This window comes from Anopheles stephensi, chromosome 2, assembly GCF_013141755.1.
Source record: "Anopheles stephensi strain Indian chromosome 2, UCI_ANSTEP_V1.0, whole genome shotgun sequence".
Lineage (NCBI taxonomy): Eukaryota > Metazoa > Arthropoda > Insecta > Diptera > Culicidae > Anopheles > Anopheles stephensi.
In genome coordinates, this window is record NC_050202.1 from 19,301,745 (window position 1) to 19,319,783 (window position 18,039).

The 18,039-nt window shown below is 45.4% G+C and overlaps 2 protein-coding genes across 2 annotated transcripts in view; one reads left to right on the forward strand and one right to left on the reverse strand.

The window, feature by feature from the left end:
• The first annotated feature begins 589 nt into the window (after positions 1-589).
• LOC118503526 (conserved oligomeric Golgi complex subunit 8) lies at positions 590-2,653 on the forward strand. The gene is made up of 3 exons (XM_036036911.1): positions 590-721; positions 806-1,281; positions 1,349-2,653. The coding sequence occupies exons 1-3, from the start codon at positions 667-669 to the stop codon at positions 2,585-2,587; spliced, it is 1,770 nt and encodes a 589-aa protein (XP_035892804.1). The 5' UTR covers positions 590-666; the 3' UTR covers positions 2,588-2,653.
• A 626-nt stretch (positions 2,654-3,279) lies between these two features.
• LOC118503531 (tyrosine-protein kinase-like otk) overlaps positions 3,280-18,039 on the reverse strand; it is a 72,528-nt gene continuing 57,768 nt past the window's right edge. The window contains exons 4-12 of the mRNA XM_036036917.1: positions 13,985-14,132; positions 10,386-10,585; positions 9,856-10,293; positions 8,527-8,670; positions 7,804-8,388; positions 6,881-7,734; positions 6,631-6,809; positions 6,220-6,556; positions 3,280-6,158 (exon numbers count right to left, since the gene is read on the reverse strand). Coding sequence (XP_035892810.1) covers positions 6,051-6,158; positions 6,220-6,556; positions 6,631-6,809; positions 6,881-7,734; positions 7,804-8,388; positions 8,527-8,670; positions 9,856-10,293; positions 10,386-10,585; positions 13,985-14,132 — 2,993 coding nt within the window. The 3' untranslated portion in view covers positions 3,280-6,050. The remainder of the gene's footprint in view (positions 6,159-6,219; positions 6,557-6,630; positions 6,810-6,880; positions 7,735-7,803; positions 8,389-8,526; positions 8,671-9,855; positions 10,294-10,385; positions 10,586-13,984; positions 14,133-18,039) is intronic.

Sequence of the window (18,039 nt, forward strand, 5' to 3'; positions counted from 1 at the left end):
CGACAAGCAAGTATACTTTGAGTTCGTCACATTGATCCTCAATACAATCCTATCGGCCTCGCGTTTCAGCCACAGGTGGTGCGTGGGGATCTGATGCTCCCGACGCCTCTGGAAGATCCGTCGTAGCGTGAAGATTTGGTCGGTCGTGGATATCCCTCCAACAAATCCAGCTTGGTAGCTTCCGACGTAATATGTACCTGAGGGGCGCAAGTCTACGGGGCAGGATCTAGTAGGCAGCATTCAGGACTGCGTTGGCTCGGAAGTAAGTACAGTCCAGCCCGATAACCATAATACTAATTAATTAAATCAGCGAGTTGAATGTTTAGTCTATGCAGTCGAGCGAGCCCCCTGGAATCTCCATTCCTTCGATTTTTTAGGTGTCCCCCTGGGCGGCATCGAGTACCAAGTGTATCAAGCATTTTACCTAAATCATTCAGGTAAAATAATTTCAAAAATTTCCTCATTTTCTTTCACGTATGATTCTAAAAATTCAAATTAACGAATAACGACCACGTGCTCTGAATTTCAAATATCAAAACAACGCCATTTGAATTGTTGTCGTATGGGTCACCCTGTGCTTCGCCGGGCTTTGACAGCTCGGCAAACGAGAAACGTCATCGCATTTCACAAATCGTCAACAAATCGGTTCTACACATTCACGCAAAAATGGACTACGAGAACGATAAGGTGCTAAAATTCATCTTTCCCGATGATTATGAAGGTATGTGGTCGATTTAGCTAACAAATAAAGTATTTGTGGATCAAAAAAACACCTGTAAACACATGGTTCCATGCACCGTTTCAGACCTCTCATCCCAGGACACCTCGGACGTGGTAGACTATCTGCTCAAGCTCGGCACCTACAAGGCGGAAGAATTGAAAAAGGAAAAGGTACGCCTGCAGGACGAACATCGGCAGAATGTGGAGCAAACGCAGGATCTGGCCATATCGCACTATCCCACCTTCATCCGGACGGCGGAAAGCTCGCGCGAAATCTATCGCGAGTTTGTCGACACGGAACGGAAGCTCGATTGTTTGAGCGAAAAGTGGCCCAAGTTTATTGCCGCGTGTCAAACGTTTCAGCAGGGTTCGGCCGATATCAATGCGGCCCGGCGGCTAAATTCGCTGACGCTGATGCGCAATGCGGAGCTGCTGGAGATACTGGAATTGCCGCAGCTGATGGACAGTTGTATACGGGAGGGCAAGTACGAGGAGGCGCTGGAGCTGTCGTCGTACGTACAGCGGTTGATGTCGAAGCATGGCAACATTCCCATTATAGTGGTAAGGTTTTTGTGGGGTTTTTGGTGAGCTTTAGCACTTTGTTTACATATTCTGGTTCATTTTGCAGAGTATAAATGAAGCAGTGGAAGCAGCTTGGCACACAATGCTGATGCAGCTGTTGGCACAGTTGCGCACCGATCTGCAGCTCCCGAAGTGTCTTCAGGTGGTAGGGTATTTGCGTCGAATGCAAGCCTTTTCTACCTGTGAGCTGAAGCTCAAGTTCCTTCAAACACGCACGAGCTGGCTGAAGGATTTGCTCGCAAACATCCCGACCGACGATGCACACTCCCACCTGACGAAAACGATCGAAGCAACACGGGTGCATCTGTTCAACATCATCACGCAGTATCGGGCCATCTTCCCGGACGACGAGGATAGCTTCAGCCCGCTAGGCGTATCCCTAGGCAACGAGCGTATGGCTGGCGATGAGGGAAAGATTTTCCACAGCTGGCTACACGACCAAATAATGGAGTTTGTCCGTTCGCTGGAGCGAGATCTCGCCTCGAACGATATCACCTCGTACGACACGATACTGGGCCAGTGCATGTACTTTGGCCTATCGTTCAGCCGGGTAGGTATCGATTTCCGTGCGCTCGTGGCACCGGTGTTCGTGCGGGTGATCGGTAACCGGTTCCGGGTTTCGCTCGCACGTGCCACCGCACTGTTCGAGCAGGACATCGAACGGTACACGCTCATCAACAAGGTTCCCAGTATGATCCGACGGCAGCGTGAAGATCGTAGCGCGCGGCCAGAAGAGTCCGGCTCGATTCAACCACCGGAAACGTTGCTCGATTTTGAACCGCTAGCGATCTACTGCAACGAAATACTGACCATCTTCAACGATCTACGCCTCTGCTCACCGGTTGCACTAGCCACGATGGTATCGGAACTGTTGGAAAGCTCGCTGGAGCAAGTTTGCCGTGGAATTCTTGGCTTTTATCGTCAAGAGCAGCAAGCCTTCGCACCGACCGAGCGGGAATGCTTCATTCGGCTCTGTTCCTGCTTTGCGTACGACCTGCTTCCGTATCTGCAGCGATGCATTCACGTCCTGTTTCCACCGGCCACTCTCGCCAGTCAGCTGGGTATTAATGTGCTCGCGCTGCAGAAACACGGTGTGACGTATCTGCGGCAGAAGAAGATACTGGAACCGATCGCTTACTTGCTTCCGGATCGGATCGATACGGTAATCAAGCAGGTGGCGGATATGAGCGTTAATCCAGCGCTGACTAGCGAGCAGGAAAAGACGGACGCAAAGGAGAGGGTGCCTAGTGGGGAAGGATCCGTAGAAGTGGCCGCGGAAGAATGAATCGTGACGAAGGTAAATAGGAACATTATCTTAAATAAATAGAAACCACTGTTACTATTAATAATATGAATAATATTATGAATTAGAAGCACATTCGAAGGCATCCGATTTGACAATATAAAAGAGCCGAACAAATCGCGGACGTCGAAGGCTAGAGGAGTTTACAACTTGAGCCGGATTAATCCATATTATACTCTAATCAATCAAGCAGTTCAAGAAGAGTTCGATCGAAGAAGAGCAGAAACTCGATCCTTATTGGAAAATTCTTATCCAATCCAAACCAACTCGACGGAAAAGTTCGATAAGTAAAAGACTGGGAAAATAACGCTGGGCTCTTCTGCTGCTAGAGGACTGTTTGAAGTTGCTGGTTGTCTGTTCTCGATATCGCAGAGCCTATAAGAGGATCTCTCCGCGAAAACAGCCTAATGATGATAGAAGCCGGCGACTTTATCTCCAGATTGCTCCATCTGCCGATAAAGGATTCGAATCCCAGCAATGTATAAGGTACGGTTTTCTTCCGTTTTCTTTCAATATTCTCTCCCCCAACAGTTTCTTGAAGACTTGTTTCCCAATAACGAATTGAAGTAACAACCACTCGGGAACTCTGGACCATGGTCGACGAGATCTCTCTTGGTAGACAAGTCCTGTTGAGTCAAAGAGCTACCACTGTTCAACCTCCGTGTAGTTCGTCGTACTGGTTTTAGATAATATTTAATTTTATTGATTTTTCTGCTGTTTTCACATCACGATTTGCGGGTTGTTTCCTTATGCTTTTTTTTATATATATGCTTAGAGCTTCATTTTTCTGCTTCCACCCATAATAACACGATTAGGTAAGAAAAAGCAAACATTCTTCCATAGTGTCCGGTTCCTTCATATTACATCTCGATTGGAAGTTAATTTTGCAAAGTAACGGGAAGAGTACCAGATCATATTCTGCTCAGCTAGCTAGCACATTACCGAACGATGGAACGGTGGCTTAATAGTTAAAGTTTTATCATAATATTAAATTAAATCCTTTCCTTCCTACCATTAAATTACCCAATCAAACTTAACCCTAAACGAAAGAAGTCTTACAGGCGGTGTATTTCTGGGCTGTAGCTTATAATTGCTATATGAGACTTCCTCGGAATTGATACTTCCCTTTCAAGCGGTACGCTATTTGCTGTTACTTCGCCAGCACGTGGTGGGCGGCAGCCATTTTAACTTGAAACCATTTTAAAACGCTAGCTCATATGGCATATAATGGTTGCGGTACGAATTGTGGGAATTGCGGTGAGCGAACAGAAACACAAAACCATGCTGTGAATGACTAGATTTTGGACAACTTCTTCATTTTTTTTTTTTGTTTCGCAAATTTTCGTTTCAAACTTAGTTTAACCGGTTACGGTTTGCTCCTTTGCATGGCTGGAGTATTTTTTAGCAGTAAGCATGACATTTGTTCACTTCACTCATCCTAACTTCGTGAGAAAAAAAAAAAACGATTAAAAAGTAAATTAAACAGCTAGGACTCGATTCGGTGCACAAATAAGGTTTCGCTTTTTAAAATGAAGGGGTTTTTCTACTTTAGGGACGATCTTCCGTCAAGAAGGACCATCGAACGCGCATACATTTTGAACGTCAATCGGTGGACAAGAATACAGGACTCGCTCCAAAAGACACAACTAGAACTCCCAGACCTTACACCGTAATTTTTAGGGGGAGAAAATTAGAGGACAAATTATCTAAAACAGTTGTAGAACTTTGAGTCCTCAGGCAGAGAAATAGATAGGCGGGTAACTCCAACTCATCAGTAGATATTTGATTAATTTAAGTCGGATTCTTAAATTTGAGGAGGAAACGAAGAAAATAATGAGAATCTTATCGCAAAGTGGTCACAGAAAAGATGAGCTCTAGTTCTACATTGTCCACTAATGGCAGAGGTCAGCAAACACCGACAATTTCTCCCAAAGGATATGTCCAAGCGATAACCTATTTGTGCACCGGAAATATCTGTGTCCCTACTTGGAGCCACGCACCAGACAACACTTTGTATGTACAAATGATAAGGAAAATGTAAAAAAAAAACTCATCACCCTCTACCAACGGCCACAACTATCTGGTGTGGATTAGACAGCATCCCTTAGCAGAACCAGACGAACCAACAAAACCCGATTCGTCCTTTTGCCGCCTGCTCTTGTTCTTCCTCTACCTGTGTAATAAATGCAATGCTGGCGTTTTCAGTTCCCCAATCCTCCCTTGCGCTCCGATATCAGATTATTGAGTGTATTAAATGTGTGGAAATATCTGTGCTAAATCGCGCATTTAGATACGGCGCACAAAAGCAGACGATAAAAGCATTTGGGACAGTTTCTCTCTCACCCACCTTAGGCTGTTTAGCCTTCGGTCTATAGAATGCGCTTGGAAGGTATGAGATTATATCGGTTGTGCGTGTGTGTGTTTGCAGTGTGTATATGTTGAGTATAAACTTTACCCAGCGCTTGCTTCCCCACTACAGTAAAGTTTACTTAATAAATGTGTCATTGAACCACACACACACACACACGCGATAGCAATGTTTTGGGAGGACTTATTATCTAGCGAAAGTGTATTACTTCCCTAGCCAATGCTCCTGGAAGCTTTCGTTTTAATTGCAAGCGCCGAAATGTATGCAATACAGTGATTGTTATACTATCGGAGTGATTTTTGGGATCAATTGCATACATCTAGGCGCGCCGCAAATCTAGAACGTGGCAACTTAATGGAGTTTCGTTTCGAGAAGCAATACACATTCGCTACCATATTCTGCTGTGGTAGGTGTAATACGTTCAAAAAGCGAACAATAATGTGTATATGATAAGATACGTGACGATGATAAACGTGTACAGTGAGTGTGTTTGTGTGTGTGTCAATGGGCTGGCAATACTTTCAGACCTTTTCTGTTCAGACTGTCGTCCACCGACAGCTTCGGCAGTGATTTGAATGGGGCAGTGCGGCGAAATTTGTCCTCACTTACAGATTCCAAGAATCTGACGGAATCCTTACCTTACGAATCTTGGTTGGTCTTGAGACCGGTTGAGAGCATGGGATCAAAAGTTGTATGTGTATAAATATTTCCACTAAATGCTAACCTAATCCTACCGGAATCCGTCCGTCCGGAATCTCGCTCTTCCCCAAATGCCTAGCCGTTGTTGTAGGTTGTGTATCAAATGGAAGAAAAAACGTCGGACGAATACACCCTTCTAGTCTGCAGTACGATTCTTCTTAATGGCGGTATGAGTCTATCCTAGCCTTCTTATCAAACGGTGCCCTCCAACCCTCCAACTGTCTGTAGTTTACTTCAATAATGTATCATTATATCGTTACGTTACCGGTAGTATCGTATATGTATATAGTACAAAAAAAGAGATGCATTTGAATAATACCTCGTTGTATGAAGATGGTTGATTCGATAGATTCCAGCACGTCCCGGTTCGCTGGTCGCTTATTCCTGCGGTTCCTTGGGATATTCGCTCTGCAGACAGTTGCCAATCGCTACGACGAGCTGGCTGAACGAGGGTCGCTCTTTCGGGTTCGCCGACCAGCAGGAAGTCTGCAAGCAGTGCTCAGGTAAGTATTCTCCCGCGATCAAGTCCCGCAACCCAAGCACTTACCAAAATCTTGTGTAACGCCTCGGGCGTCTTCTCTGCCACCTTCCACTCTAGCTTGCCGGTTTGGGCGGACGTGATCACCTCCTCATCGGTTTGCTCCCTAAACGGTAGCTCGATCGCGTTGGTAAACAGTTCCCAGACGAGAACGGCAAACGAGAAGATGTCGCTCTTGATGGAGTAATCGTCCTCCTGGAAGCATTCCGGTGCCATCCAACGGATCGGCATCAGCTGGTTTCGATGTTTGCAGTACTCCTTGCTGTACTTGTCGCGGGCCAACGCCGGCATCGAGATTTTGGCCGAAAAGTCACTGCTGATGATGCAGTTCCTGGTTGCCAGATCCCTGGTGGGTAAGCACGGAAGGGATAAGTGTTTAAGTCCAGTTTAAGAAAAGGGCCTCAGGTGTTAGAAACGTACTTGTGTATAATGCGCGCCTTGTAGATAGCATCCATTCCACGTCCGATTTGATGTGCCAGGGCGAGAATCTGTGGAATATTGAGTGGCGGTGGTTTGGAGGCGGCATCCTTCTTGTTGTCCACGGTTCCGTTCGGTGGTGTAATCGGTGAAGTAGCCAGCAGGAATTGCTTCAGGTCTCCCTGGAATAAGGAAGGTGAGCAGTTCGCTTAGCTCGTCTGCAAGATCAGATATCATCTCCCCTGAAACCTACCCAGTCAGTGTACTCCAGCAGCAGATAGTGTGGATCCTTATCGCGGCACAGTCCAAACAGCTGCACCACATTGCGATGCGACACAGTCCTGAACAGTTCAAGCTGCCGGCGGAACTCGCCGCAGCAGTGTTCGTCCTTTACCTTCGTCAGTGCCTTCACCATGACGGGCTTATAGTCATTCTCCGGCCGAATAGCGTTCAGCTCTTCGTTCGAGGGACGCTTCGTGACGGGACTCTTGCGCTCATTCTCGGTCGTTAGCTCCGTACCCGGGCCCACCTCATCGCCAGCGATCGGTTCCTGGGTGGCACTCTCCTTCGGTGGTGGCAACCGACAATCGTTCTCCCGTATCTTGCCAATGTATACGTCACCAAAGTCACACTTTCCGATCTGCAACAGTTCGGTGACGGCCGACCGTGGCACAGCAAGCTGTTCTAGCAGAGATCCCGATCCGGACGATTTTTTCGACTTGCTCGAATTCACCGTATCATCACTCTTGTCCTGCCCGTTGTCGGGACAGTTGGAGGCCGGATCTTTCCCACCAGCAGATCCATTCTTTTGCTTGCTTCTCGAACGACCCGAGCTAACTGCACCATTCTCAGCACCAGCGGTGGAAGTTTTGTCCGGAAGACATGGTTCAATTTCGCAATTCTTTAGATCGACATCACCTCCATTTTCTTTCGAGGAGCCCAAGTTGAGGCGAGCTTTGCGGGCGGCCCGCCGATGCCGGCACCAGATCATAAGACCAACGACGAGAATTATGTACGCAAAAGCGACCGACATGGTGATGAGAACGGCGCGCGTTATGAGGAACCCGTCTTCCGATGATTCTTCCGGCAGGACCATACCATCTGACGCTGTCAATAGAAAGCGAACTCGTTGATCAATTATTTGTGCTTGCATTTCGCCAGTAACAACACACTTACGTTTGACGATCAGATGAACTTCCTCTCGCTTCAAACCGGCACTGTTCCCGATGGTGCAACCGTACCGTCCATCATCCTCCAGATGTACCTCCGTCAGGACGAGCGTTCCATTCTCCAGAATGCGGTAGCGCTCCTCCTCGCCGCTACTGTTCGTGCTGCCCGCCCGGCCATGCAGATACTGCAGATCCTTGTCCCACTGGATCGTTGGTTTAGGATCTCCGGTCGCAACGCAATGGAACTGTACCGATCCGAGCTCGGACACCTGCACCGAACCTTCGGGTGCGATTTCAAACTTCGGTGCAATTACCACATTCACCGTAACGCTCGCCCGGATCTCACCCTGACTGTTGGACGCGACACACGCGTACGTTCCCCGATGTTCGGCGGACACGTTCCGGAACACGAGCGTTCCGTTCACGTCCTCGATCGATTCGGGCAACGCGGAAGCGGACGGACCGTTCTCCGTTACCACCGTCCAGTGTACGGTCGGTGTTGGTGTGCCCTGTGCTTTGCAGTGGATTTTCGCAATCGAACCAAGCTCCAGATTTTTGCTCGTCGGTGGTTTCGGTGTGAAGCGAAGGTTTGCTGATGGGGGGAGAAAAGGAGAAGGTCGCAATGGCAGCGTCAGGGGTTAGTGTTATCTGTTCATCACCGAACCCCAACTGCGTTTGCAGGTTCACTTTGATGTGGTGTACGGTACAGTTCGGCTACCATTCTACTTACAAATGATTTGCAATTCCGCTGCCGTTGAGCTGACCAGAAAGTCGCTCGCATTGTTCGTTATCTGACAGTCGTACGTTCCTTCGTCGCTCGCGACAACCGACCCAAACACAAGCGAACCATTCGTACGGTCTACGTGAATGCGGGCTAGTTTTGGGAGGGCGGGGGGTGGAAGCAAAAACAAAAAAAAACAAAATGGGGTGAAAATTAAATCGCTGGAAAAGTGGCTGACCGAGCTAAAAGGGGGATTTTCTTTTGAAGTTAAGCTATTATCATTACAGGGTTTTTAAGGGTGCGATTGGTGCGTTCAACAGGATTTTATGATTTTTTTTTTAGTATAATTTTATGTTAATTTTTACGTCATTATATCTATTTAAAGTACGATTTTTTTTCTAAATTATTATTAAATTTTTAATTTATCCTATTTTAGAATATCCTTCATGAGAGTCTTATCTGACCAAAATGAATTATTAGACGTTGAAACAAGCTATTACTTTGTTCTTCAAAGAATTTGTCGAATGAATGATTTAATATTAATTATAATATATATTCTCTGAAAAATGTATTTTGAGTCAAAATTTTACTATGATTAAGTATAATCAGCAAATTAGTACAATCATTAAATCATTCTAATTCCATTGTGATTCTGATTCGGATAATTCTTTGAAGACTAAATAATACTGCGTTTCGGTCTATATAATGGCACTTTTGAATCACGCTAGGGAATGTTCCAAATTGGATAATGGAATATTTCAGGGTCCATTGTGGAATTTTGCAATCATACAGTGGTATCCTGAATACAGTTGAAGGATATTTGCAAAGTGTTCATGGAAATTTGAAATCGTCTTTCGTCTTTCTGTTGATTGGAATTGTAAAATGTCTTTGAATCGTACGTTTATATCAACACGTTCTAATATTCGAACGGGTTTACGGTGAAAATTAGTCAAAAATTTGTTTTAATTCCTACACCCTTTTTCTAATTGTCAAATTCCGCAGTCAAATAACAATTGTTTCCTAATTGCTTGCAAAATTATTTCCATTATTGCAAAGTTCCACAGCGGACTTGAAATATTTGATTTTTCATTTGAAACATGCTCCTAACAAAAAAAAAAGTTCCTTTACATGAGTCAAATCCAGTAATAAAAATTCTTTATAATAAACAGCTCTTCAATTCATTAAGATTTCGCCCATAAAATTCGACAACCAGTTAAAAAGGCAATCTTATAGCTAATCAATCAAACAATCTGTTGGCCTTGTCAACTTACATCCCGGAAAACCCCTGCAATGCTTAACTTGTTTAAGAGACTTTTGCATTTCATTTGCCAATCTTACCATCATCCCGAAACATGGAGCTACTTTCCGTCGCCCCGGACATGGTGACGGAATCGTCCGTCGGCACCGTCGTACCCTCCGCCATATTGTCCCACCGGCGAATCACTTTGCCATCCTTCCGCCAGCGTAGAACGAATCCGCCGCCGCCGCTACTATCATTGCCCGTCACCCGGAAGCCACAGTTAAACACTACCGGTTGGCTCTCATTAACGACCGTCGTGACCGGATGCAGCACGATACGAACGGGCGCTGGACCACCCGGGAACGATTGCCGTTCGGTGGCTAGTTGAAGCTGTGCCGGTGCCATCGCTTCATCGCCCATCGGTACCACCGGATGCTCGGTGGAACCTTCGGCCAGCGAACTCAGCTGACGATCGCCTCGCTTTCCACGGCACAGCAGTAAATTGTGGTTCTTGGTGCAATCGATTTTTCCCTCACCTATGTCCGGGTGGGGGCAATACAAAAACAAAACAAAAACATGCATTTGTGAATCTTTCCATCCATATCGTTGTTAGAAAAAAAATGCTTACCATAATTCGTGCCCGGCTTCAGCTTGAGCCGATAGTTTTTCGCGCTACGTAGGGCGATCCGGCGGCTACCGTCCGTGCGGGACACAACCACCACCAGCAAACAGCTGTACACGCCATTATCCTTCGCTGATGCGTTTTTTATGTGCAGCTTCCGGCGCTGCAGCTCGATGTGCGGTGATTTCGAGAGCTTTTGCTCGTTCCTAGAAAGCACAGCCAGTGGGGAAGACAAGAAAAGCGTTGAACGAATGGTGGAACGATGCAGTTTCCATGTTTTCCATCGCTCGTATCCTCTCCTCGGAGCACCGGTGCAACTCCTTCGACCACGCTCTGCCCAATTTAAATTCTGTCTGCGTGGATAGTTTTATTTTCCGCGAGACATGCTGGCGGGAAAAAAGGGGGGAAAAAAAGATCTCGAAGGTCCTCATCCCATCATTCCGGTTGTCCATCTTGATCGTGGCACGTTTTCCCCCCATGTATGTGAGCATGGTGCACGGTTGCATTTTCTTGCTCCTTTCCAACATTTTACATACCGTGTGTGTGAGTGTGTGTGCGAGAGAGGGCCAAACCACACGTCAATGTTTTCTGTCTGCAAGGGCTGGCAGCAGGAAACAAAGAGAACCCAAACCCTGCGTTCTTGGGGGGGTTTTCCGTTCTGTCTTTCGATGGCGTGTCGCAGCTGGGATGTAAAACATTACCGGGGTGGGGTTGCGCTACACAATGTGCTTTCGTTTTTGGCGAAGTTTCTTTGTGGTTTTATATTACGTCGAGAATGAATAATGGTGTAAAGAAAGCTATCAGAAGCTATGGAAGCTTCTACGGCATTCAGAAGTACAGACGAGTCCTTTCAATCTCTCTCCGCAAACGACTATTGAAATATTCAACTATTGATGAGTATTTCGGTAGTATTTTCAGAGGACATTTTGATACTTGCACTTTGACAATTAATTGTGTCTTAATTGTTGCCAATTCTAGTTCAACAGTTCGATTTCTGGACCGAGGCCCATTCTGGATGAAAAGGTTATTCGTCAGGCAAATAGTTCATATTGAGATAACCAAGTCGCTAGGTCTCGCAAGAAATTTATATTTGTTTTTGCTGTTCATCATAAGGTCTAACTATCAACAAGCGATGATTTTCCTGGTCGATCAAGTCAAAAGGTCCATCAACGAGATTCAACTCGCCTAATGCGCCAGAGTTATGCAAAGTATGAGTTCTAATACGCTCACCATTCAAATAAAATCTATTATGCATAGCAAACAGAACATAAATACTGGCAGCTAAACCTTTTTAAGGAATCATCTCTAAATTATTCTGAAAGCGTATGGTTACAATGGTCCTCTAAATGTTTGAAAAGGGGTCTTTATTTTAGGACCACAAAATGCTCCCTAAATTTTAGAGGTAAACATGTATCGGAGGATATTAGACTCAGGTGGAAGGCCTGCGAGAGAGCTGCAAAAAATAATCTCCACATCAGTAAACCTCCCATGCTAGTAACATCCCTTTATGCTCTACTCGTGATTGTCCAGCAAACAGAGGAGTGTTAACCATACAATTAAATGAAGGAGTCACATGGGATACGCTAACAGTTTTACCCAGCTCTAAGTTGCATTACATGCTTGTAGATCTGCACCAAAAACCGTAGAACTATAACTATCGGCGAGGCTGCCTTATAAAAATGATGGATAAATACCTGAGCAACATAGACAAAGTTGCATGGAAGCATCAGTACATGGCCAGAGTTTAAGCTTCGAGTCAAATGCGTGCAAAGGACCTGCAGGAAGTTGTTGCGTTCGTGAAGAAGTAAAGTAAAATCTCTTATTTGCTTGGACAACATCAGATGGACTAGACTAGAAAAGGTCTTTTGAGGAGAAACATTGCACCGAAGACTAACTCGGCTAACTTGGCTAACTTGGACAAACGTTCATTCTAGTATTTGTAGGACTAAAACCTTTTTTTGCAAACTTCAATCGGAACTACTACTCTTTTACTCTTGGGAGGATGGGTTACATGGCGAAATTAAGCTGTCCCTTCTGTCCTGCCGATCTTCTTCTTCTCTTCTTTCATGGCCTGCTCCTATGGAGCATGTGTTAAAAACAAGTTTGGTTTCCAATTTGTGTCCAGAAAACACAGTTCATGGATGCACTCCATGTCTGACTCGATCCATCCAACCAGAGCTAGCTGTGCTCCTGTACGCCTCGTACGCGAACGAATCGCTGACGAGGACCTTCCTGGTAGTACATTGGCCACCGTCAGGATGTCTACATCGCCAAATGCCTCAGCTAGCTCGTGGCTCATTTTCCTTCTCCACACGCTCTGCTCGCACACACCGCCAAAGATGGCCGCTCGAAAATGGCGTTTGCATTGGTGTTCTCTCCGCCAGCATCGCCCAGGACTCGTGCCCGTAGGTAGAGGACTACCGAGCGAATCAGTGTGCGATGTATAGCGCATTTAGTGCGTTGTAGGACTCTGAGGAGACCTAAAATATGAAGACCTCCGACAAGACAAGAAGTTGAAGGAGAGGCCTTGCAAGCCACCCTCAATCAGTACCAAACGGAGGATCATCTGATCGTTATTATCACTCACGATAGAGCTCAAAATATCCACCAGATATCAGATGGCAGTCCTACGACTTTGACCGGCCAAGAAGTTTTGTATGAGCAATACATTACAAAGCGATTTTCGATAAGATTTTCTTAATCGAAACGTCATATTGATCATGTTTTTTAACCAGACAGATCATGTTTTTTAACAGAACCAGTGTTCTGTTTAATCCTTTAGTAGTATCTCATAAGTACATCGCATTTATTACTAGCATGGTACCAAACACTCATCATGTAAATTAACCACTTTTAACCGTTACCAACGCAATAACCACATTTGCACCCCATGCCACGTCCAGTGGTTAATAAATCCTAAAGGGGCATTATTCGAGGAGTTCAATTCGGCTGCTTCTGTGCCATAAAACATCCGCACAGAACAACACATTATCGATTATCGTCGTTTCGCAAATCCGACCCCCGAGTTTCACCATGGATGTGTGAGGTAGACGCTTTATCCCATCATTATCATTACCGAACATATGCATATTGCCCAATTAAAAAAAAAACAAGGACAATACTAACAGGGCTACCCTTGTCTATTGGGCCAGCGAAATTGCAGGTGAAGAACTGGGTGGTGAGATTATTATTTTTCCTTTCGATTAAACACCGCACACATTTAATCGACGAGCAGTGCACAGCAAAACCGGCAACGCTGCTGCAATTGGATGCCACAGAAAGACTTGGTTTTCATTTCGCCATTTAATTGAACGGTAAAATAAATGAGCTCGGTTTAAATGCTTCTCAGTTGGGTTTATCGTCCGTTTCGGTGCACATGTGTGTGTGTGTGTTTGGAATATATTTTGCCCACATTTCCCACAGGATGGGGAAATTCTTTCGAGTGCAGCGGGAACAGTCGAAACACGGTCGACCGGCTGATAGCTGAGTTGCAAACAAAAAGAGACAAAATCCTCACACATTGCCTCACGTGCCGAAACGAGGCGAGTTGAAAGTTTGCGATTTTTGTTTGTTTGTGTTGTGTTGCTCGTTCCCCCATTTCTTACCTGTACCATTCGACGTGCGTCTCTTCCGTTGGTTTGCCATCGTTGCCGATGACTTCGGTGACGGGTTCCTGGCTCGAGTGACATTTGAGCGAAATGCTTCCACGATCCGGATCGTGCTTGAGCAGCTGTACGACCGGTGGCGAAATTCCTGTAACGAGGTGGAGAAAAGAAAACATTTTGAGAATTTTAGCACGATGTTGTGAGAATGACGAGAAGATCCAGCTGTATTCGGTTGGTGATATGAGTTTTATGGTTGATATGGTGGTTGTTGCAGCACAATTGCTTATCTTGATAGAAGTCATTTGTTTTATTGAAGTGATCCCAACTTCTACGTGGATTTAGAGTATTTTTCCAAAGACTTTAAAATTAAAAAGTCTTCAACATTCCTGATATTTTTATGTCAGTTGCTTAAACATTTTATCTTATCTTAAACTGGTTAAGTAAATTCATAAGAATAGTTCAACTGCAAGGAGGCCCGGTGGTCCCGGAGACGGCAATAGAGCGCGTCTTTTTTTTTTTTTTTTTTTTATTCATAAAGAACGGCCTGGCCGTATTGCTATATTGCGCGTCTTCATACCCCATAAATCCCATCAGGGCCGTTTCCCCATAGTGAGGACTGAATATTTAGCTGTGTGGTATCAATAAGTACGCCAGAAATGACCTAAAAGGTCGTTAGGGCACGAAAGAAGAAGCGCGATCTCATGCAGGACTATTAATGAATCTGAGTATGTTAGGAGCATCTGATAGACTGGTCGAGAAGGCCGGATACAAAAGGGGTAATGGGATATTTGACGACGAACTGACAGCGATTGGAGTCCTAGTAACATACACCTAGCTTCATACAAATGGACGATAGTCTCCATCCCTCCGAGGGAGTAGCCTTATTGCATAGCGATTGAGTTTCGTTGAATTGCTTCTCTCGGTGCTGAACCCATATTTCTGCGGAAGGACTTCAGACTATACAAGGCTATACTCAAGGTTCCAGACTATACTAGCCTGATTAAGTATTATTCAAAGTTCACGTGGTATCATGTCGGACTGTCGGACGAAAGATGTCGGACATCATATGGCTAGGCTGGATCGGGATTTAAATCGCATCCGGACCGTTTCCCCGTAGTGAGTACTGCCAACGTGGTATCATTAAGTTTAGAAGGCTAGAAATGACTGGCATGACCTTAGAAGAGGAAGATTATTCTGTACTATCAAAGCAGCTATAACAAAGATTCAAATGGGTATCTATCTCTATATCCAAAACTAATGACTCTGGGATAATGAAATGGGCTAATCCCACTAAGTTCTTGAGTTGCTAGTCATGTCATGAGATTGACACAAGGACAAAACAACCAGCAAAATCGTATTGCTCTCCTTCCTTTGTGAAGGCATATTCACCTCTCTTCTTGGCTTAATGATGGCCTCTTATTAACTTAAGGTCAAGTCTGCTATTCTTTTCTGACTTTATTTTACCCGTAAAGCTGGGTTGGCTGGCTAGTCAGTCATGCGTTCGTAGGGAGGCAAGTTTAGATAGGATTTGAAACCCCGGTTCTGCCCTGTGAAGGCCTGTGTCGCTGTCGCCTATACCACTGGGTCGCTCCTGAAGAGACTTGCTAAGCTTGAATATTAACGGCAAGATTAAATCCGCAAAATTTATCAAGCCTCAGACTAAATCAGATTTTTTTTTTGGAGACCAATTTTGTGGGAATTCTCTTGGAACAAAATATATATAATTCTGAAGTAACATCTGCCACTACTAGGCATAACATTAGACTTGGAGATTTAGTTCAAGGCGGGTTGCCACAGAGCTCTGTTATCTCCATCATGAGTTACTACTGCCGTCTATTTCGACACCAATCCCCAAACCCGCAACTTTTAGGTCAATTGCCTATTATTGTTTCAGCAAACTTGCTCCAAATAACTGTACGGACGTGATCGTCCCAATCGTGTTTTCCACAATGATCCAGCTTCCCTGATACCGACGACGATTGAAAGCTCCACATAATAATAATACGACGTGACGAATGGAACCCACTTGTTTCCTATTCCTTTTTTCTACCGAAACTTCACCAATAGTACAGTACAATCTAGAATGAACGACACATAAAGTTGGACTAGAAAAAATCAATAAATAAAAAGCTCTAAATCGTTCCCCAGCTTCCTTCCATCCGTTGTAGATAATTGAAGTTTCAAGCTGCGCTCCAGTTTGCTTCCGGAGTGATCAGAATTGAAATGATCTTGTCACACACACACACACACACACACACACGGACGCGGAGCGATAATGCGCCAAATCTGTTCGGGACCGCAGCAAACAAAAAAAAAATGGTAGAAAACAACCTCCCGGAAAGACCTACTAAGGGATGATAATCGGCACGCGGGACGCCAGACGTACCATCTTAATGGACCTAAACACACACTGGACGACACATTTCTGCAGACATCCTAATGTGCTCCTCCTTTCGAACCTAATCCGTGTAGGGGAATTCGCGACCAGCCCGGGTCGAGCACCGGGCTGCAGCACGATAAACCGTGCGACCAGTAGACCGCAATCATGGACAGCAATGTTTATATCCTTTGTGTGCCGCCGTCGCCTGTGCCTCCAAACGGCTGCTGGGGGGGAAAAACTTTTATCCCGCTTTCCAGGTCATAAAAAGTTACGAGTTTTCTTTCTTTTTCCACCCGATTCTTGCACAAGAGAACCGGCTTCTCCGCATCCTGCCATCCCGATTCGATGTTTGCAGTTCGGATTGGAAGGATTTTGAAGTGAACGTGAACTCGGTGACGGTTGGCGATGGCGACATCTTTTCGACAACAAAAGCACCAGGAAAGCGACTGGAAATAATTGGGTCGTTGGAAGAGAGTAATCGAATCGAGTTTACGGGAGTCTGTCTACGTGGGGGAGGGACCGTGTTGATAAGGGCCTTCCGTGACTTCTTGCCACCAAACTATCGATGATCTCTTCTCGCTACTCAATCGTTTCGAGCGTTGGAATATTAATATTTAAAGTTTTGATGAAGAGCGCTCCAGTGGGGACAGTTGTTGTCAGCAAACGGGTTGTTACAGTTGTGAACAACTTTTGCTTCACACTCAAATCTAATGACCAAAGTACGCTGAAGAAGGGCAAACGTAACGAGACGTAATGATAAGATTGCTAGCGATAAACGAACCTCCGGAACTCAATGTTGGTAATGGCAAAAAAATTAATTCAATAGCTCGACCAGCCCGAATGGCCTGCACAAAGTTGCTAGTCTCCACGAACCTTACGTCCACAGAGGCGGGTAAGCTTCCCGATTTTATTAGCTTTTATCGGATGCGATGCGACGCTGTAAGAGTAATGAACGAAGGAGAACTTTGCCGGGAAGTTTAATCGAGGTCAGTTCGATGGGAGTAGCAGTAGCAGCACAGGTTCATTACTTCCCAGCACCACCAATATAGTCTGGCCCGAGCTACCCATTTGCTGAGGTAAGGTAATTCAATAAATAAAGTTAGTTCCTCGGCAGGCACTGGGGCACTAGCAGCGGCAAAGATTTGTGTGATTGAATGGAATTCGTTTAATTACCCCCTTGCTGGAACATCCAATATCGTTTAATGAGCCAGAACGCACACTAATTTGGACGTGGTTGCGGAAGGCGAGGCCCGCTGTATGAATGTAATGCCCGCAGCCTGTCGATTAGACTCTGGCTGGCTAGAAGTTCTAATTGCACCCGATTGTGGTAAATTTGTTTGTTGAATCAACAAACAATCGCACCATTTAAGGGGTTTTGCGTAAGGACGACATTTTGCTTGCCATAAATCAGTTCCCCGTAGGCCAGCAGATGTCTGTGTGGCCATCGATCAAGCTTAAGACCACGGGTTTTGCCTGGGAAAATTGGAGCATACCGCTTGCATTAATATGCATCCGGCAAGTTCGTCCTATTGATGTGGCCAATCAAATGCCAATCTGCACACAGAAACACACACGGGCATGAAGTACCGAGCGAGATCGTGCAACATGCAAATCACTGTTATGCGAGTGTCATAAATTAAAGTTCCCATATGCCATCGGGAACTCAGTGGAGCGC

Coding starts and splice junctions, on each gene's coding strand:
- LOC118503526 (XM_036036911.1), top strand. CDS start 667: ATGGACTACGAGAACGATAAGGTGCTAAAATTCATCTTTCCCGATGAT. Junction 722..805: donor CTTTCCCGATGATTATGAAG/GTATGTGGTCGA, acceptor GCACCGTTTCAG/ACCTCTCATCCCAGGACACC. Junction 1,282..1,348: donor GCAACATTCCCATTATAGTG/GTAAGGTTTTTG, acceptor TTCATTTTGCAG/AGTATAAATGAAGCAGTGGA.